This window comes from Lissotriton vulgaris, chromosome 8 (genome assembly GCF_964263255.1).
Source record: "Lissotriton vulgaris chromosome 8, aLisVul1.2, whole genome shotgun sequence".
In the NCBI taxonomy this organism is placed as follows: domain Eukaryota; kingdom Metazoa; phylum Chordata; class Amphibia; order Caudata; family Salamandridae; genus Lissotriton; species Lissotriton vulgaris.
Genome location: NC_141696.1, coordinates 843,632,569 through 843,655,090, shown reverse-complemented (window position 1 = coordinate 843,655,090; position 22,522 = coordinate 843,632,569). Strand labels below are relative to the sequence as shown.

At 44.4% G+C, this 22,522-nt stretch overlaps 1 protein-coding gene across 2 annotated transcripts in view; it reads right to left on the bottom strand.

The window, feature by feature from the left end:
- The window catches only part of COL4A1 (collagen type IV alpha 1 chain), a 515,832-nt gene that overhangs the window by 263,466 nt on the left and 229,844 nt on the right, over positions 1-22,522 (bottom strand). For both annotated transcript variants that reach the window (XM_086934756.1, XM_086934755.1), the window contains exons 3-4: positions 2,492-2,581; positions 2,349-2,393 (exon numbers count right to left, since the gene is read on the bottom strand). In XM_086934756.1, the coding sequence (XP_086790882.1) occupies positions 2,349-2,393; positions 2,492-2,581 (135 nt within the window). The remainder of the gene's footprint in view (positions 1-2,348; positions 2,394-2,491; positions 2,582-22,522) is intronic.

The window sequence follows — 22,522 nt, the reverse complement described above, 5'->3', positions numbered from 1 at the left end:
GCTATGTCCGATATTCTTTCGTACTATCAGGCGTCGCATTTGTTGGTACTCAACGAATGGTGGTATGGGGACCGGGACAACCCGGCCTACGCGGTGGAGCGACACCTGATGGGTTCCGCGTCTGTTCACGCCCTGCTATATTCTGCACCGCTTCGGCGACGCCTCCCATCCGCCACACAGGTGTTTTTTTCTGTCTGGAGGCGGGCTCTGAGTAGGATGGGGTGGTGGAATGTTCTGACCCAGGAGACTCCTTTGTGGTGAAATGGTCAGTTTTCCGATCTGAACGCCCTGCGGGGCTTTGGAGGTTGGGATGCGCTAGGGATCTCCTCGCTGGGAGATGTCATGATGGGCTGTACCCTGAAGTCCTTTCAGAATTTACAAGACGAGTACGGGAAGCCACGTTCCCAATTTTTTAAATACCTCCAGTTCAGACACGCGCTGATGCCTTACCTGACAGACGTAGGGTCCCTTCCCGAATTCAGCCCGATAGAGGCCAAGGTGTTCATGGGAGACCTCCCAGACAAGAAAATCTCATGTATCTACCAGACATTGATGCACCACTGCTCCACAGACCTACACAGATTTCGGGCAGCGTGGGGCGGGGACGTGGGGGACTTGGAGGAGGAGGATTGGGCTGAGGCCCTGGCTATTCCGAGGGGAGCGGCCATATCCACTCGCTTTCGACTGATTCAATTCAAATACTTGCACCGCACACATTCCACCCGGATGCGTCTTTGGAGGGCGGGCATGATTACTTCTCCCGACTGCCTCCGCTGTGGTGTAGAGGAGGGCCCGCTTTTCAATACTGTGTGGGAGTGTTCGGCTCTGCAAAGATTCTGGAGTGGGGTGTTCATTTGTTTGTCTGAGTTTCTGGCCCGGGTGCTCCCGCACACACCAAAATTAGCCCTGCTGCACGTGATGGAGGGAATAGGGGGCAATAGATATAAGCGACATTTGCTGGTGCTCGGACTAACGTTGGCAAAGAGAGACATTGTTAAGGCGTGGAAGGCGCCCGAGCCCCGCCGCTGCCTGCTTGGAAGAATGGGATGGACTTTTGTATGGGACTTGAGCAGCCTATATTCATAGCCAGGGGATACCCCCGTAAACATTTTAAGATATGGATGCGATGGGCGGACTATCGTGGTCTGGATCTGGACCCGCCACCTGAGCGGACCGACCTACCGGATATTTGACAAGTGGCTCCTGGATGGGGAGCAGGGAGTGTTTTGTTGGACTTGGCATGCTATGCACGGATTCCATGTAATTAGGTGGCAGCATTGGCACAGTTGGGGGTGGGGGAAGGGGGGTGTTGGTTGTTTTGATGTAAAATGTCTAGGATTGTACTGCTGGTATATTAATGTGTGCAGAAACTCCGGGTTTCGGAGCCTTGCATCATATGTGACCCCTGACAAATAAAATCTGTTTTAAAAAAAGAAAAGGGTCATTTGGTAGCACTTTCTGCAATGTCAGAAGAGAGGAAAGCAATGCTGCATGAATTCAGCTCCACCACTTCTTGTATTTTGGTGACTCCACGTCCATATCAATGGCATCAACATGGATTTCAATGCATTTGTGCATGCAACAACATTGTCTGTCGATTTCATTTTCTGGAGAGTTTCTCTAACAGAGACAGTCATCCTTTACATTTCATTCTCGGATTTATGCTACAAATTTAAAAAGCAAAATTAATCTATCGGACCAAAAATTCACTATATTGTAATTGCATTTATATAGTGCTTACCGTGCCTGATGAGGTAGCGTGGCGCTTTTCGTCGGGCAGCATGCTGCTCCAGAACCCAAGGTTAGTGGTTAATCCAGTGGTTATTTTTGGTGATTGTGATTAGTCTTATGCCCTCAACTGGAATAAACGCAATTGTTCTAGCAACTTTGTGGTTGATTAAATTAGTACGAATTGCCTGTGGCCTTTAGAAGGGGGCATGTGACTTCGTGCAGATGGCTGGTGGGATTAGTAGAAGACATAGACTTACGTATTGTCAGGTATGAATTTCAAAGAAGGCGAGGTTGTGATCTTTGAGATGTGGTGTGAGCAGTTTGCAGAAATACATTTTAAAAAACATGCACATGGCCTACAGTAGGCTGTACTCATGGAGAGGAGGCTTGCAGAAGATGGAAGGTAAGGAGAGACTAGTTCAAAGAAAAAAGGGAGAGGCAACAAAAAGATGTTTTAAGTGAAGGTCAAGATTTTCGTGCAGTGTTTTAGGAACATAGATTAGAGTTTTGAGATAGCGTGCACCGTAAAGAAGCTAAACTGTAGAAAAAAATACTTTCGAAATTGTCATTCTTTCCTTTGAGACAAAATCGTTTTGTTTCAGTAACTGTGCACTTACCCTTGTCCCTTTTGTTCCAGGCAGGCCTGGCTCTCCAGTATCCCCCTAGGAAAAACATAAACCATGTTTGATTAGCACTCACTTTGAAGCTGACGACTAAACATTGGCACTGCATCAGTAGTATGACACTCAATGACCCTTACCTTCAGTCCTAGTGGCCCCTGGGGCCCCTCAGGTCCTTGCATTCCAGGGAAACCAATGATTCCAGGCAGGCCTGGCAAGCCCCGTTCACCCTGTGAAGAACAGAGCAGGAGCACATGAGCTTCAGGAGGTCAGACAAGAAACAATACAGGCACACTGTTCAGCAACACATTACAAGGATCTAATATTGGCGTAGTAACAAAATGGCCATTATTTCTTGCATGAAACTTTCACTTCTATCCTTGATGGACAAGCATGATTGTCTGCTGTGCACATTGTGATACACTCTTTGGCAATAAGAAACAAGGTTCAGAAAGTGTCATACTTTGATTGAATTGCACACACCTTAGAAACACTTCAGGGCCTCATTTACAAGCCTATTGCGCCGCCAGTGCATCACTTTTTTTGACACACAGGCAGCGCCATGGGCTTGCCCATATTTACAAGGTAATCTAAAAGCACCCTCTGTGACTTTTCATGGCTGTGTAAAAAATGAGGCCCTTTCACACATTACTCTGTGTGAAAGGGGCATTCCATGGGTGTTGCTGTGGGTGTTCCCACGCAACATCCATGGCCTGGAAATAACCTGAAAATGTGCTTCCTACTTTTAACAAACAAGACATTTCAACGTAAAGCACCCTTAGGCGGTCGTTTACATTCAATATGTTGAGCTAGCGGGTGGCTCCTTCGCAATGGCAGAGGAGCGTCGCCCCACTGGCTCAGAGTCAGCAGGTGAAAAATAAAATGATATTCTATCATTGTTTTATTTTTTCACCTGCTGGCTGAACCAGCATGCATAGGGAGGGCTGGGCCATGGGAGGGGGGGAAGACTGATTTGTGCACTTCTAAGTGAGCATGTACTTTTGCCTGGTTTCTCGAACCAGGCTGTATTGAACAGCCAGGTAGGAGAAACAGCACACACTCCCTGTCCTGAGCAGAGCATCAAAAAAGCCCGCTCAGGCCAATCCCCACGCTGCTCTCATCACGTGAGAACAACGCAGTGATTGTCTGAAGCTGCATCACTATTACAGATTGGCTGGCTCAGATACGTAGAGGCAGAACTGACTGCAATCGGGCAGGGAAATCTATTTCGGGACCCCTCATCGTGTAGGAGGGTCTCAAACCGGCAAGTCACTGAGCTATATCTCCAGAGGGCCAATTTTGTCCGAAGGGAAAAGAATCAGAGACAAAAGGCATCCCTTGCATATGATCTCATTCCGCCAAGATTAGGGGAAGGATTCTCATATCTCTCTCGCACCAGCATTGTACAACATAGATTTATTCTATTGCGTTTTCGGTTAAACTTCATCCCACTGATACTAGGTTTCCCAGAGAGGACATTCAAACACTCAGATTTGTCCCTCTGCCCCAGCGATAACCACTAGCCCTAAATGGATTTACATTTAGTATTATTCTGCAAGTTCTACCATACTGACAGGAAAGCTTACATTCATCCAATTCTAAGGTGCCATAGTTTCCCTCAGTGTAGGGAGGCACTGTATTTTTAAAAGGCATTTTCTGATCCCTTTGTCTGCTTTTCTGTAGCAAGTTTTTTGTGGTCCTGTGTGAGAAAGAGAAAGACCCGGGGTCTGCTGTCTTAAACTGTTGGGATAATGGGAATAATGGATTTAATTAAGGGATGTGGGCACAAGAGCCCTAAAACTTTCCAAGATTTTGATTGTTCTTTTAAATGGTTTTAAAATATTATCTTTACTCGATCATGGCTCATTTGATGAAATTGTCTCAAACCCCACAAAGATCTTCATTGTTTTTTAATTGTCTTCATAAGGTTTTTATCATATTGTTTTTTTTTGGCTCATCTGATGAAACTATGCTTTTATGATCTGTTTTTAAAAGAGATCGAATAAAGATTTGTGATTATGATTAAGGACAGGGAGTCTGTGATGCTGGGACCAGAAAGAACAACGAGACGCGACTCGACATTAGAGGTTGCAGGCAGCTTCAGGTAAGTTCCTTTTTAATTATTGTGAAACGCCCCCTCAGCGCTCACCCTCCTGCGCTCACCCCTGCACCCCCTCCACCCGCCTCATCACTTTTTGATTGTGGGGGCTGCCACTGTGAGCTAGTGGTTATGTCTTGATTGCACAAGTCATTTAAGATACCGCTCAATAGCTTTTACATGGTAGTGCAATGCAGTACTGTGTGTGGTATAACACAAGTGCAGATTTCATTCACGCCAGCAATGTGGTAAATATGTCTCAACTATAACTGTGTCATTTTATTTTTTATTTATTTATTTATTTTATTTATTTTAGCGATTTGTAAAGCGCCTGGTGACCCGAGGGCATCCCCGCGTGTCATTTTGCATGGCACAACGCAGCTGGTTCTCAAGTAGTATTACATTGTGCAAATTTGAATTATTCAGCACCATTGTTTGCTAAACCTGTCAGCGACAAGTCATGTAATTAATATATCAATCTTAACAGAACATGAAAAAACTTTGCAAAAAGATGTGAAAGTTTGAAGTCACTGTAAAAAATTAGAATTAATTCAATATAAGGTTTATCCTTAAATATAAATAATGTTTTAAAATTAAAGCTGGTGCATCTACACAATAGTTTATAAAATCTTGTTTGCAAAATTCACTGCCACGCTCGACATTGAATACATCGCCATTCCCTGAGCTGGTTATCCAAGCAACAAGCGCAGATATAACCTCAGCCTATCTCTGATTACTATCTGCCATCTTTGCAATGTTACATTTGTCACTTGGGGGCATATTTGTGATCACCCTTGCACCTCCGTAGCATCAATTTGTGTGACACTCCGGCAGCACAAACAACAAAATCATAGCTATACGGTCAGGCACAACCACTTTGCGTGGCTTTGAATGGCCTCATAGATATGTCAAGTCAGCTAGGATGAAAAAACATACTCATTAGTTCCATTGTTATTCCTTTTAACTTTTGTACGCCTGCGTTTGTTTTTATTGACGTATTTAATATGTATGAAATGTAATTGAATTTTATTGTTATATTTTATTATGTATGAATTGTTCCTAAAAATTCCCTGTATGAAATGTTTTTACATCTCTTTGTATGACTTTTAATTAAGTCGAATAAAGATAAATTGACTTGGCTTGGCCTCATAGATATGGAGTAAGGCAAGGCAGGGTAAATCGATGTGTTGCCTTACTCTGCACTCAGGAGGCATTCTCTGGGCATTGTAGTAGGTATGCTCATGCACAAAACATGGATTTTGATGGCTCCCCAGATTTACAAGACCATGTAACCTTGGGGAAGCGCCAAAACCTAACGTCTCCCGAGGTGAGGCGAAACAAGGAGAAATTACTTTATTTCTCCTCGTTTATTCTGCTTTCCAAGTGTGCTGGTTTCTGCAGCACACATATAAAGAGAAAAAACCCTCTCCCTGCACAAAAACAATCTTTCCGATAACACAGGCACCCTTGCAGCATGGTGCAAGCGTGCCTGCGTTGGGTACCAAAACAGTGCCAACACTGAGGGGACGTCTAGGAATGCACCGCATTAGATAAATATGGTGTACTCCTGCCCTTTCACTTTGACATAGGGCAGCGCAGCAAGGTGACTTACTGTGCTGCCCTACATCAAATCCCATTAAATTAGGCCCTTGGTGTATAGAGACTTTCATGCAGTGGCGTCTCCTCCACAATGGCAGAGGAGCGTCGACCCACTGCCTGGCTCAGTGCCAGTAAATGTTAATTAAACCAATGTTTTTGGATCATTTAAATTTACATCTGCCGGAAGTTAGCCAGCGCTGTTGGGATAGGCAGGGCAGTGGAATGGGATGGCGGAGGAGGAGTGCTAGTGCACTCCACTCCCTAAGTGCGTATATGTGTTTTGGCCGGCTGTCTCAGGCAGACCAAAACACACATGCGCACTTATGATTTCACCAACCCAGCTGCATTGAGCAGCCGGGCTCGAGAAAACCGACAGACTGGGGAGTGGACAGGGAGTCTGTCCCAGGGGCTGCTGGGAGCAGCAGGCAGGAAAAGGAGAGGTGGCGTGAGGAGATGCAACGCAGGAATGGCCAGAGACAAAGCTACGTTTTTTAATTTTTTATTCTATTTAATGACCCCGCCCCCTGTGCAACACCTCACTTTCCCCACCACCCTTCATTTATATCGGCCGCTGCTGCTCTCATGTCAGCTTTTCACAGTTGTTTTCCTGCACCATCTTTAGTGCAGATTGGCCTCTAATAAGACTGACAGGCCTTTCCGGATTGGTTCAGATAGGAATTCAGATCTCTGATGCTGTGCTCCTAATCCTTACATAGGGTCATGTCTTACCAGTGGAGATCTTGTGGTCCTAGTGCTTGTGTGATATGTAGTTTCATTTTCATTTTTCGTTTTAGTGTCAGGGAGGAATGAAATGTGCTTTTTTCATAAATCAGCTTATATCTTCCATACTTACTTATACCTAGAATGACATTGGTTTTCAGAGTGAGCATAATGGTTCATTTTAGAGACGTGATGGCTCTATTGATTGTTAAGCTTGATAAGTTTTAGCACAGTGACCATTCTATTCATTTATATTTAAATTCGGTTTTGTCACTTGATCTGTTTTAGTTGTGGGAGTTTGCTTTGTCATTAAATATTTACACATGATGAGATAAATACCTGCCCGCCCCCATTTATTGTCTGCCTTTTATAGCATTTCTTATCTGTTTTCTTTAGCCTGGTTGTTAAATTCTCAAAAAACCCTTGTTAAGAAGTTCTGCCCAGTCCAAGGGTGTAACACAAGCTCCTGCATCCCCTGTGACATAGGGACCCCCAAATCCTTCAGAGGCCCACATTTTGCCCTACATCAATAAGTCTTAAGTAGATATTGGAGACTCAGGGGCCCCTCTTCGCATTCTGAAGATGGCTTCATCATTTTATAATATGCCACTGGCCCTGTCTTCAATCACAAATTATCGACCACGGATAACTTTATAGATCTGAGATAAAAGCATTACTGGGGCAACAGCAGTCTAAACTAATTTATGAAAATGGAAAACAAGCGGCAATTACAATCTGAAAATAGAATATGCAACTTACATTTGTATGTACATAGACCCCGAACAATTTCATACCTTTCTTAGATTATCAAGACCAAGCACGACAAGAACAGGGTTGAAAATACAACCATCTTATAGACAGGGATTCCTGATTTTGTATAAGTTTTATCTCTTTGAGCACATCTCGTCAGGATAAAGAGAAATTACCATAATATGCTGTTTTTGAGAAAATCTATCAAGATGTACTGATTTGTGATTATCAATTAAAGTTCAAGCCCTGAAGAAGTCTCATGTTTGAGACGAAACGCGTTGGCTGGCCAAGAAGGAAATCCATTTGTGTTCTTGGATTTTTCCTGTGTTGAATTACTACAATAAAGAACTTGAATAAGAAAATCTTGCAAGAATCCGGACTTTTTTTTACAAGATCGTGCACTTTCATATGTATTGTGGACATTTGAAACTACAAAGAAAATATTTTTTGGATGGGTGCTGATTTCTCATCATTCATTGCAATTTTTGGGCTTTGCCCTTTAAGGAACAAACAGGGTTGTGTTCCTTGGAATCACAAGCACCATCACTGTTACTCACAATCCACAGGCGAAAGCAGGTGCATTCTTTTTGCCACAACCCTTGCCTTTTATGTAACTAATTTTGTGATAAGCACAACAGTTCTTTAATAATTCAATATACAGTCAAAATGGCTAATATCTACTACCCAAAGCTATAGGATTATCTTGTGCGGCAGGTATTAGTCCTGTTTAATGTATATTAAAAGTCTGAATTGTCACATGTAGGAGTGTGGTGATTAATACTTGGGTTGGTGCTGTCACTGGCAGCAAATGGTGGTGCAAGCTGTAATTGCCACCTGACAAGGGCCTGGCACTTAATTTTTACAAAGAAAGCACAGTTGGCATTCCTCCTTGTGACTCCGCCCCTCCTGTCTCTGCACTTCCTGACAGCATGCCCTCTCTGTCATGCATTGCTTAGATTTTCCTGGACATTTTGTTTCCATGTGCCGCACTGTACTGAACACACCTCTTAGCAAACTCTGCATTTTCAATAGCTTTATTTCGTGTTAGTAATGGTTTGATTGTCAGATGAATACAAAGCACGTAATCAAACCACCCTCTAGGTTACAGCCACTGGACGCGACCACTCGACAGCACTAGACCCTCAACTCTCCATTTGTATTTTTCATTAATCTAAAAAGATATCATTATGTGACCTTTGAACTTTTCCCAGACCTTTCACCACGTTTAAAAGGTGCCGAATTGCTGACAGATAAAATTAATCAATACTCTGTGTCTTAACTTCGCATCGCATTTATGCTCTTTTGTATAGTCCCATAAGTTATCGTGTTCTGCTTGAAGTTCATTGACAATGATTTTAAATGTGACCTTACTAATTCATTTGATCCTTCAGTATAAACCAAGTGAAGGCAACATATGTTAGCTTCACACTCACGTACAATGACGTACAGCTCATTTTCTTCATTTATGAACTATTCTTTACCTATGAAACCGAACCGTAAAGGGCATTATAGAGACGCTGCACATTTTCAAAATGCCAGCCACTAGAGTTACAGAGCTGCACTCTGTATAATGTCCAGCAGAGGGCGCCCCGAGATCGATTAGAGATGACAGATAAAGTTTTCGGCCCCCATACCTGCCATTTTCAGTAACCTTGAGACTCAGAATCAATCAAACATGTGTCCCTGTCGCAGAAACTTTCCACTGGGGAAATTCATACTGCAGAAAAAATACCCAGTGGCAAAAATGGATGAAACGAATTGCGGACCCATGTATAGCATCAGAACTGGATATTAATAATTTAAATGAGTACTAGAGATTTCAACAAAAAATATAAATGCAACTAAAGCCTCTTGTTTATAAAAATGGATTGATCACTCCTGTGGTTATTCCAGTGATTAAAAAAAATGATTTTGCAAAGGTATGGGTCCTATATACCACAGTCCCCAATCAAAGGGGCATATTTACAATTACTGGTGCATCCCTGCAAATTAGCAGGGATGCGCCAGTAATAATGCGCCATGCCTCCGCCACCCACAATGCACCGCATTTACAATGCGGCGCACCATGGGGCAAAAACGGCACAGATGCGTCACACATCTGTGCCATAAAGGTGTTGCATTGCTGGAGTTGCGTTGCATGCGCGACGCAGCTCCAGCAATGCTCTGGGGGCCCCATTCTACTAATGCTGCGTCAAGCCTTACGCCTGCTTCAAGCAGGCGCAGGGTTTTGACGTAGCATTGGCCTAAAAGTGACTGAGTGAAATCTTGTAGATTTCACTCAGCCACTTTCAGGAGGCGTTCCTGCGCAGGAACGCCCCCCCCTCCTGCGCCGGAACTCCTCCTTAAGGCGCAGGGCTTTACAACGTGACGCATCTCCCAGATGCATCATGTTGTAAATAGCCCGCATCATGGCGCATCTTTTGCGCCGCCGCTGCATCACAAAAGGGACGCAACGGAGGCGCAAAAGAGGCGCAAGGGGCTTGTAAATCTGCCCCTAAGTTTCCAGGTTGTCCTCTTCCTTCCCCATTTTTATTAGTTTATATTATTTTACGCACTTTTCTCTTGCATTATATCTCGCTGGTTAGTTGTACAGCGCACTTTAGACTTTCTACGGTGCAGCTGTACACCAGAAAACCAGATAAAGTAAAAAAAAACGTGCAGAACAAACACTGTGATCACTTTTTATGAAACAAACATTAAAAATGTGAATTTAGTGTGCTCTTAGTGTGCTCCGTTATTTGCATTGATGCTAATAATGTTTGCCCCAATCTGTATTCGGTTTTATATAGGAAACAAAAACTTCCCAAAATATTTTTAAACCCTTGCAAATTTTCCATAATGTTATGACTGTCTGATTCTGTATTGGGTATGCTCATAATGCCTACAGCAATGTCAAGAACATCCGATGGTCTATTTATTTGAATTTAGTTTCTAATAATTTCTTATATTTCCCCGGCGATATTTAAAGTATTTTTGACATTGGAGCAGTTCAAGGTTGGTCGTTGTATACTGTAATCAGGTTGTACGTCAGAATATTGTTGACAAAAATATTGTCTGACATAAATATTGTTTTTTAAGTATGATTTGCAAAAATGTCGTCCCATTTGGTGTTGAGTTTCTGTTATTAATTCCAATGGGCATAATGTTTGGAGACAATATTTTAAATACACTAATTTTGGCAGACGAATTTCGTGAACAAAAAATTCTGGTGACATACTTATATACTGCAAAATTAGTCAAAACAAGAATGAATAATCCAATTGGGTATTTGAAATACATTATGTTTTACTAATTCAGTTTGCTAATCTATGAAGTAATTGGATTATCTTTAAAAAGTCAGTTAGCAGGTCCTCCCCAATAAATCCAAATATTTTATTATAGCCTTATAGCCTGCCGTAGCGGGCTATACCAGCTATTTAAGGCCCGCTCCCGCATTAAAGGCCTGAGCCGAAGGCAAGGGACTTTAACAAGGAACCGGGACTTTAATAGCCGGTATAGCCCTGCTACGAAGAGCTATAAGGCTGTTAGAAAATTCTACCATTAGAGGGCAGAATGGTCTAACAAATAAAACAAAGGCCTCTCGAAGCTCGAGGGAATTTAAATTGCCTCGAGCTCCGAGAGGCCTTTGTAAAACATTGGAATGTTGCTTTGCGGCCCTTTACCGGCCCATAGAAGCATGGAGCACTCCATTGTCTACAAAGGAGCTTCCAACATTTCAATGTTCTAATAACCTATAAAGCCTGGCGGGGCAAAGGACTGAGTATCTTTGCCAGAAGCTCAAACGATGTCACCCTTCTAGGAATATTCGTTCCAGAGAGAAGGAGCTGCAGTCAGTATTCGCCGATCTAGATGCGGAGGAAGGCCCTTTTCTTATTTGGTCCCCCACCCTTTGGAACAAATTGTAATTTTCTGTCAAAACCTATCCAGACCGTAACACATTTAGTAAAGCATTAAAAAAGGCATTGTTTTAGATCTGCTTTTGCCTTATTGCACGGAGATACCCTAGGTGGGGTGATTCTTGCGTGTTACTAAATAAAATCATTCATTCAATTAGAATATTCAGTTGTTGGGAGCTCTATCGACAACATAAGAATGACAACCAATGTGTATTACCTGCTACCATCCCACTGTATTTAACATTTAATTATTTATTTATGTATTTATTTATTTATTTATTTATTCCAGCGTTTTATATAGCGCTGGCTAGACCCGGAGGTATCAGAGCGCTTTACATGAGGTTCAACAAAAATTACATTACAAGATTACATCAGTTCCAATTAACATCAGATGCTAGACAAACAAATGCAAGAGCATAGAAGACGAGATGATTGAAGTGTATAGGGGAAGGGGGTAAGGGTAAAGGGATAGTAGGTAGATATGGCAGAGAGACAAAAGGAAAGTCTGTCCAAAGTCCGGCTGGGTAGGTGACGGTCGAGGGGAAGACCCAAAACCCATCTCCTCTATCGCTATCAGGTAGCTCCACCGGGCATTGGCCAAATAGCTCAGTCTCAATGGGAAAACAATTAAAGAAATATGGGGGGCAAAGTAAATGGAGCGTAGAGGGGAGGGGGCATGGAAGGAGAGAAAGGGGGGAATTGGAGAAGAGACAACAGGGAGAGACGAAATGACGTCTGTCTAACAGCCGACTGGGTAGGTGACGACCAAGGAGGGAGTCCACGGCCCATCTCCCCTATAGCTAAACCAGGTAGCTCCATCGGGCATTCGACAAAATAGTTCAGTATCAATACATTGAGAGAGGAGAGGCAAAATAGAGGGAGGATGCGGGACGAGATGACAGGAGAGACGAAAGGAAGTATGGCTGAAGACCGACTAGGTAGGTGACGTCCAAGGAGGGAATCCCCGACCTGTCTCCCTATAGCTAAACCAGGTAGCTCCATCGGGCATCAGACAAAAAAGCTAGATCTCAAATGACGAGGGAAAATTCACAGATAGACGGGGTGGGGACTAAGGGCCAGGACAGGTGAAGGCAGAGGTCAGCAGCAGGAAAGTGGAGAGGAGTAGAGCGAGGGGATAAACAGGGTGGGAGCTAGGGCCAGGACAGGTGAAGGCAGAGGTCAAAAGCAGGAAAGTGGAGAGGAGTAGAGCGAGGAGGGGTAGGGGGAGGGTAGTTCGGCAAGAAGTTCCCATGGATCTGGTGGGCTATAGTTGCCAGCTTAGCCAATGTGCGGGTATTCGGCTGGTTCTCCGGAGCAATCTCAGGTGCAGTCAGGTTCTGCGTGATTTTTGGTTTCCCCATTTTGCCGCCAGAGTAAAATGAGAACCCCCATGTATGCAGGAGATTCAACCGTTCCAGGTCCCACATGGAGGTGGAGGAAAGCTCCTCATCGGGACTCGCTGCTCGAGACTGCGTCATAGAGGCCCCAGTAACACAGCAGAAGCGGACGGAGGGATCAGAGAGAGTCAAGGGATGGGGGAAGGATAGGGGAAGCCGTTAAAGCCCCACCAACACTCGCTCCCCAACCCTCCCGCAGCTTCAATCCTGTAGTTTGCCCGCAGCCCTCAGCAGACGCCTTCGATCCGATCGGGCCACTGCCATCAATAGGCGCATGTAAGCTTTGCAGTGCATGGAGGGAGGGACGCTCTAAATATTGTGTGTAAAGCGCCCCCCCGGCGTGAGAATCTATGGTATCCCCAGGATATCAGTTATGAAGGGATGAAGTCCGCCACCATTTGACGAGACATTGCCGCCATCTTAGGGTCAAGCAAATGTAGATAGTGCAGCGCCAGCCAGAGTCATAAAGGCCCTTTGCACACCGCTAATTTCCGCAAAACAAACAGTACCTTGGGCGGTGAAGCGCTCCTCGCAAATGCTGCTGCATCCGCGCCGCCGCTGTGCAAGCAGGAAAGTCGCGCGTTACTCCGTAAGTCGAGCCGATATTTTTATCGCAGCGCGATTGTTCGCAAGGCACCATACAAGGACGCTGTCTCGGTCGCGCCTCATCGCCAGCCAGCACAGTTATCTTCCCCGCTCATTTTCCCTCAGTTCCGCGCTTGTTTCACCAGCCCGCCATTTCGTGTACCTAGGAGTGCGAACTCCTCCGTTTGGGGAACAAGCCAAATCAGCAGTTTACAGCTCCCAAACCTCCACAGTATTCAAGCTTCCTGAGATCCAGCCTGTACCTTGCGACATGTAGCCCAATGACTGGCACTATATCCTCTGGTCTGTGGCATAACGAGCCTTATCCCCTCTGGACGATCGGGAGGCAGGGCGCCGCCATTTTGAGTGCACCAGCTCGTTTCCGTGTGTCTGGTTCAACTTACGATTTTCTCGGCTCCAGTGCTCTAATCGGCGATTAAAGTGAACTGAAAGACACTTTATTAAATCGAGTTCTAATACATTTAGTAAAAGGGTTGCATGAGAGCCTTTGCCCCACGAGGTTAGCAATGCTGTTTAATTTCTAGCAATGTTTCTAGTTCAAGCGCTAACTGTCAACCCTCTCTAAATAGAAAGCGGTTCGTTTTTGGCGAATCGAACGGCTCTATTTGAGCCAGTGTTATCACAGGCCATCAGTTATTCCTTCGTTATGAAATCTATACCGAACCTCACTCTCTCTCTTCTCTCTCTTCTCTCTCTTATTAGTTTAACATCAATAGGTACCCACCAGTCCAGCAGTTCTTTATTGTTATCGATTTTCTAGGCAGTATTTCCTTTAGTCATACCTACAAACAAATTTTTCTTTCCTACAGAAAATACCTTAATGTTTTTACATTTGAGTCTGCCGTATTTATTGTGATACCTCGACTGAGCTGAAACCACAGTATATCACCAACTCTCATCTTGTTTTTGGTAAGAACGCTTTTGACTTAGTAATACCCATAAATGGAGGAATCAATCTGTTAAGCCCTAGTTGTATCCATGGACCAGAACTGTCATGTTGATTTCCCCATTGGCCTATATGTACAATTAGACACGAACTAGTCAATTACATCAGGACTTTTTAACCATGACTCTGCTGTAAATATGTGTACATAACTATATACTTTTGTATTTTTCTACGCCCGTCCGCGCCTGGACCGCGCCCAGTGCCAGACCCCCTGTCCCCCGCAAAGCGCACTCCTCCAGCATAACGTATTACGCCGCCACCCTCCTAGCCCTTAACCCCGGACGCACACCTCTATGCTGCGTAGCTGCCCCAGGACACACCAATGGACCCTTCGCCTGCCACTCCTGCAAATTTACCAGCATCAAGACCCATACCACATCCACTAACACCAAACACAGCTCCGACTCTAACCACCTGAGGTGCATCCTGCTGAACACCCACTCGGTCCACAGACACGCCACCGAACTCTGGGATCTACTCGACACTACATCACCGGACGTCGCCTTCCTTACTGAAACATGGATTAACGCATCATCAACACCCGATATCGCCATAGCCATCCCGGACAATTACAAGATTATCCGAAAAGACCGCACCAACCAAACAGGAGGAGGCATCGCCATCGTCCATAAGAACACCATCAAAATCACGACCAGCTCCGACGATAACCTCACAACCGCCGAACACCTCCACTTCCAAGTCCACACCGACCCTAGAACCACACTCAGAGGCACCCTCATCTACAGGCCTCCAGGAACCCGTAAACAATTCAGCGAAGACATCACTGACTTCATCAGTCCACATGCCCTCGCCTCCGAGAACTACATTTTATTAGGAGACCTCAACTTCCACCTGGACAAGAAAAACGACAGCAACACCACCACACTTCTTGACAACCTGGCCAATCTCGGCCTCAAACAACTTGTTGACACCCCCACCCATGTAGACGGACATACGCTCGACCCAATCTTCACCTCCAGCAAACACATCTCCTTCGATCGCACCACAGCTCTCCACTGGATGGACCACAGTTGTGTTCACTTCAGCTACAAAACCACCTCGACCCCCAACCCCCCACAACCTATCCCCCGAAGAAAATGGAACAAAATCACCACCGACCAACTCCTCACATCGCTCAACCAAAACCCACCCGCCCTCTCATCGGACCCAAACCAAGCTGCCATCAAATTCAAACAATGGATCACTCACAGCACTGACGAATTAGCACCCTTGAAAAACCATCACACCAAACAAGACAGCAAAAAGTCCCCCTGGTTCAACGATGACCTTAAGAAATCCAAAAAGCTATGCCGCACTCTCGAGAAAACATGGAGAAAAAACCCAACCACCTTCAAGGCAGCCACCCGCAAACACCACCAGCTGATCCGAGCCACCAAGAAATCAACACTCAAGAATCGACTCGACAACAACGCCCATAACAGCAAGGAACTATTCAACATCGTCAAAGAATTCACCAACCCCACCGCAGCCTCAAACGACATCACTCCCTCCCAAGACCTCTGCAATTCGTTATCCTCATTCTTCTACAACAAAATTGCCGACATACATAACAGCTTCGAAAACAGTTCCAACAAACAATCCTCTCCACCCCCCTCAGAACCTAAACCGCCCTCTAACAACCTCAGCGCCTGGAACCCAATCACCACTGAAGACACCATCCGCCTCATGAATTCCATCCACTCTGGCTCGCCAACCGACCCATGTCCCCACCACATCTTCAACAAAACAGACTCCATCCTCGCACCCCATCTCCGTGATGTCATCAACTGCTCATTCATCTCTGCCACCTTCCCAGAAAGCTGGAAACATGCCGAAGTCAACGCCCTCCTGAAGAAACCCACAGCAGACCCCTCTGAACTTAAAAACTACCGCCCCATATCCTTCCTCCCATTCCCGGCCAAAGTCATTGAGAAAGCCGTCAATAGCCAACTCGCCGCCTTCCTCGAATCCAACAACTCCCTCGATCCCTCACAGTCCGGCTTTCGAGCCAAACACAGCACTGAAACCGCCCTCATCGCAGCAACAGACGACATCCGAACACTACTGGACAACGGAGAAACAGTGGTCCTCATTCTACTCGACCTCTCCGCCGCCTTTGACACTGTTTGTCACAGCACACTCATACAATGCCTCAGCAACATCGGCATAAAAGGAAAAGCCTTGAACTGGATCATCTCGTTCCTAGCTGGGAGAACTCAGAGAGTCCGACTTTCCCCGTTCAAATCAGAGGCCAACAAAGTAATCTGCGGTGTACCACAAGGATCATCACTCAGTCCCACCCTCTTCAACGTTTACATGAGTCCACTCGCTTCCATCGCGCGTCAACACAACCTTAACATCATCTCCTACGCTGACAACACCCAGCTGATCCTTTCCCTCACCAAAGACCCCAACACCGCCAAAACCAATCTTCACGAAGGCATGAAAGAAGTAGCCGTATGGATGAAAGACAGCCGCCTTAAACTTAACTCAGACAAAACGGAAGTGCTCATCCTAGGATCAACCCCCTCTCCCTGGGACGACTCATGGTGGCCTTCGGATCTGGGCTCAGCACCCATACCCACGCACCACGCAAGTAACCTTGGCTTCATCCTAGACTCTTCACTCTCGATGACCAATCAAGTCAATGCCGTCTCATCCTCCTGCTTCAACGTACTTCGTATGCTCAAAAAAATCTTCCACTGGATCCCCGCCGAGACAAGAAAGACTGTCACCCACGCACTGGTTACGAGTTGACTAGACTACGGAAACACCCTCTACGCCGGAATTACAGCCAATTTACAGAAAAAACTCCAACGCATCCAAAACGCATCAGCGAGACTCATTTTGGACATCCCTCGCCAAGATCACATTACCGGCCACCTGAAAGACCTCCACTGGCTTCCCGTCAACAAGAGAATAACATTACGTCTCCTCACCCACGCACACAAGGCCCTCTACAAACTAGGGCCCGAATGCCTCAACACTCGACTATCCTTCTACACACCCACCCGCCAACTAAGATCATCCAATCAAGGCCTCGCCGCAGTTCCGCATATCCAAAGATCCACCATGGGAGGTAGATCCTTCTCCTACTTGGCGGCCAAGACCTGGAACTCACTCCCCACTCACCTCCGCCTTACACAGAACCACATCTCCTTCAGAAAAGAACTTAAAACCTGGCTATTCGATAAATAATGAACCCCCTCCCCAAGCGCCTTGAGACCCTCTGGGTGAGTAGTGCGCTATATAAATTCTTGAACTTGAACTTGAACTAGAACTTATGTATATAGATGTATATATTCTTGTAAGTAATTTGTTTCTTTCCCTCATTCCCCTAAACTAATTAATGTGTGAAGCTATATATTATCAAGTGAAATGTTTATCAAAAAGACGACTCCATACTGTAATGTATCAGGTTACGTATGTTGCAAGTGTATGTATATAGTATATTGGTTTCATTTGAAATACCCGTATGTATCATTTTGGTTTATAATTCCCAGGCACTCATACAGTGTAATTTATACTGATATTATATGTTTTGTAGAGTAGTGGACGGCTACCTGATGAAGGCATGTTTGCCGAAACGCGCGTTGTAGACATCTGCCGCACTGCCTGAGTCAACGTTTCTCGTCTATCACAGAGGATTTGTATATAGTTATGTCTGTGTATGAATTTATTCATATGTAATAATTAATCGGGTTCCAAAAACACAATCAAATCATTTTTTGATCCACTTTAATATCAACTCTATAAAATTTGAATAAAAGAAAAAAGAAATTGTTTTAAAAAAATAAATAAATATGCTGATCAATATAAGTGTTTTCTGTTTATCATGCTATGTTAGAGTGTCTGTTCGATATATGTCTATATCCAAGACATTTAAGGGTATTTGGTTAGGAACAAATTCGTCAAATAACATTTTCTAGCTATAACTTTCTCTCACTAATCGACAACTCTTTGTTTATATTTTAACACCCGCAAATCGGTGTTATTGCCAGATGCTTTGCATCACCCATTCACCACTGCTTGCTTTTCATCCTGTCCCAGTGCTCTGTTCCCCATCCTCTCCTCGCTCCTCTGCCTCTACATGTGACAAGTAGGGTCATGCAGGGTGGTGAGCTGTGGTTGAGGGAACTGAGAGGAGGATTCCCCTACTTCCACATTTTCTCATCCGCATCATTTTACAGATGTGGAAAATAGGAGAGCTCATGGTATACACCCTCCTGTTAGTTAAGTAGTATGTGGGTAGAGCAGGTGGTCTGTGGCCTTCAGGTTGAAGGGGATACAGTGTTAAAGTGAGTAATGGCAGCAAATAAGGCAAAGTTCCTCCGCAGGCGCTCTCCAGCATCCAACAGAGCACAGGTAAGTAGCCAACAAGGAGATCATTTACAACTGCATTAAACGTTTCTTAAATATAATTTATCTCCTTAATAGTGACATATAGTATCAATAACACACAGCAAACAATATTAATGCTACCCAATACCAAAGCTCACAGGGGGTTATTGGGTGGCCCTAATTTCCTTCACTCAGGCATGGGCAACACATTGAGGAAGACCCTAGGCCTAGATGTAGAGAGCTCAGCAACACAGCATCTCATCTCAATCACAAGCAGAGCCCCTGAGAGGGATTCATTTGATATTCTCCCCTCTCTGTAATGCATGTCAGCAGCAGGCAGTCACAGAGTGATAAGGGTCACTCAGGTGAATGTTCATTAAGCTTGCAATAGAAAGTATACTTCCCCCAGACTGTAGTATCTATGTGATATGAAGAGGGTCACCTGCCAAGTCAACCTGTTCAGGGCCTAGTCTGCCTTCCTTTCACTTTCAAAAGCATGAGGTTTACACAAATGGGAGATCAGGGACTAAATTAGTCAGGCAACCAGCACAGGAAGCTACCCAGCCATGCTTTTGGGTCATTTCTTCTTAGGAAAGTGAGCAGGGCTCTGTTGAAACTGAACTGACTCAGATGCTCTATGGCATGTCATAGGCTGAAGTGGAGCTTATCAGAGCATGAGGTAAACCCAAGGCTCTTTGAACCGGCCCTGGATACAGGAAGAAGTAGCGGCCTTCCGTCCCAGGTGAGTGCAGTGGCAGGTGACACTGTATACACTTGTCAGGTATGGGTCACCAAATCCATCTAGGAATATAGGGTCAACTTGAATGAATGAATGAACGAATGAATGAGAAGGCCCCTGGGTTGGACGGCACTCTTGGGGACCTATGTTTGTCACAACCTGCATTATGGGGGCCACATCTTAACATCTTGAGCACTCCATTCTGAAGGGCAAGGCCATTCGACCCACTTGGCATGAAGCCGCCATTATCCCAATATATAAAAAGAGTAAAAGGGACGAGTCAGCTAATAACAGACTGATCAGCCTACTGGATAATCATACCCAGAAAAAAAGTCTGCAGGCAGGTGCTTGCGAGTCTCCCAACCTGGATCTTTGAGAGCCACATACTGGAAGCTACACGGGCAGGCTGTAGGGACAAGGTCAGTACAATCGGCCAGGACTTTCGCTTCAGGATACTCTGCAGGAAGTATGTTACCCTAAAGCGGGAACGTCTTAATATAGCTTTTATAGACCTGAGGGCAGCATCTTACCTTGTCCTAAGGGAAAATGTATGGAAAGTCTTGGAAGATGATGGCATCCCATGTGGCCTTCTTTCGGTATTGAGAGTTCTCCATTCAGAATCTTATGCCCAGGTGGGGTGGACCTAGGAGGGGACCTTAAGCCTAGGATTCCCATTATCCGGAGAGTTAGGCAGGGATGCGTGCTGGCACCTACACTCTTCAGCCTTTACATTAATAGAGCGGTAAAATGCCTATTACAGTGCATGCATGATGCCCACAAATCTGTAGGTGTCCCTGCCCCGCTCATGTTTGCCGACGTTTCTCTCCCTATCTCTAGATCCCCCTTTAGCTTACATTGGATTCCTTTGTTGCTTTCTGTATAAGCACACGGTTGGAACTTAGGGGCATATTATCAAAGGCGTTTATCTCCGCTTTTTTGGCTTTAAAAGCCAAGAAAGTGGAGATAAAATTATCTCCCTATTACCTAGCTGTCGCTAACACCAGTTAGCGACAGCTAGTAGGAGATAGCGACCATCTTGGGACCCGCTTTGCATGTCAGCGATATTTATCACTAATGACATGCAAAGTGGGCGTGCCAAGAAGTTAGCGACTGAAAACAGTCGCTAACATCGCTATCTCCTATTACCAACTTTTGGAGATATTCGTGCAAAGCGTGAATATCTCCAAAAGCTAACACCTGCCCCTGAGCAGTTCTTAGCCATGTTATCCAATGGTAGGTGGATAACATGGCTAAGAGCATTAGCTTGGTAATGCCTGAATATCGCTGACTTTTCAGCGATATTCTTGCATTGCGGCCGATTTTTATCACATTTGCGATAAACCTTGGTAATACCAAGGTTTATCTGCGATAAAAATCGCAGCAGCTCGGCGATCATTTTTTCTCGCTAACCAAGCAATAGCGATAATTATCGCTATTGCTTGGTAATATGCCCCTTAATCTATCTAAATCCAAATTTATGGTAATAAACCTTCACTGGTCTTTTAGAGATAGGATGAGCATAGAGGGAGTCCTGATACAACTAGTCAAGAGCTTCGATTATCTTGGGGTAAGACTGGAAAACAACCTGTCATGGGGGTCCCAACTAGGGTAGAGCAAAAATATACTTCGGCAGAGAGCTGCAGCAAAAGGGAGGAAGCATAAGGCTGCCCTTGGGGGATTAGTGTCACCTGTCCTTGAAGTATATAGAGCCACGGCAGTGTCAGCAACCACCTGCGTGGCACAGATATGGGGTTTTGCTGACACAACAATTTTAACATGTTCAGAAAATACATTTATCATGAGTCTATTTAATTTACCCATGAGTACCCCGCCTTATACCTTTGAGATTTGATTTAGCCTTAAACAGCAATTGATTTCATTAAAATCATTGATATACAGGATGTGGGGATGGATGACTTTGGAGCTGACTACTTATAGGGACTCTTTAAAAGAGCTTGTCTCCTGTGATAGACAAGTCAGTACCCCGTGGTTAAAACTCGTTAAGACTCTGTTTGTAAGGGTTAAAGTGGGAGCTCTATGGAACTCCCCAGAAAAAATACCTAAAGGGGACATAGAGAAATCGAGAAGAGCATATTGGGAAAGTACCTTGGAACAGGTTTGGGAGATCAGACAGCAGGGCTTTTAAAGGATCAATTCTTTAATTGTAATGGTTTTTCAGAGTTCGAATTATACATGGATAGAATTGCTCCGCTACAAGCAACCACACGTATATGTTCAAATTAGATAGGGCACCCTACTGTTAAGATCATTTACCATTAAGTGGAACAAAACAGACTGTCCTCCACTCACTGCCCTTACTGCCCACAGCTGAAAGAGAAGAAAGATCATTAATTTCATCTTTTTCTGTCCTAGTTATTACCACGCAAGAAACGGATTATTGCTATTTGCAGGCTGGAGGGGTGTGGGCCATTACTGGGGGAGGGGGGGGGCTAAGAACGTTGAAAAGCGATACTAGGGAAAGGATTGTTTTTGCCATTTCTAATTTTCTGCAGTGGGTTTGGAAAATTAGAGCCAAAGCTCTAACTGCAAATGAGCCTCCAATTAGTGAAGTAGAGATTTAATTGAACCTGGGGTGTTTTTAGGTCAAAATGAGCACAATGTGCACTCGACCTGTGATGTACTGTCCCCTATGAGACAATGATACTGTGAGGGAGTTTAACATTTGTTAAGTATTCAATTCTAGCAGTTAAAATATATATATATAAATATATATATATATATATCTATATCTATATATATATATATATATATATATGTATATATATAAATATATATATATATATATATATATATATATATATATATATATATATATATATATATATATATATATATATATATATATATATATATATATATATAATTATAATTTTATAAAGCGCACTGAAACCCCAAAATGTGTTTCCTGTTGTTGCAACCTGCGAGAAAGAGGAGTGGACCATGGGAACATGTTGATTAAAGACTTTGAGATGTCTTCTTACCTTCAGATGCGGGGTGACTGAATGACAGGACAGCTGGAGTTTGTCACATGGAGAAGCAATAAGGAATTGAAAAGACC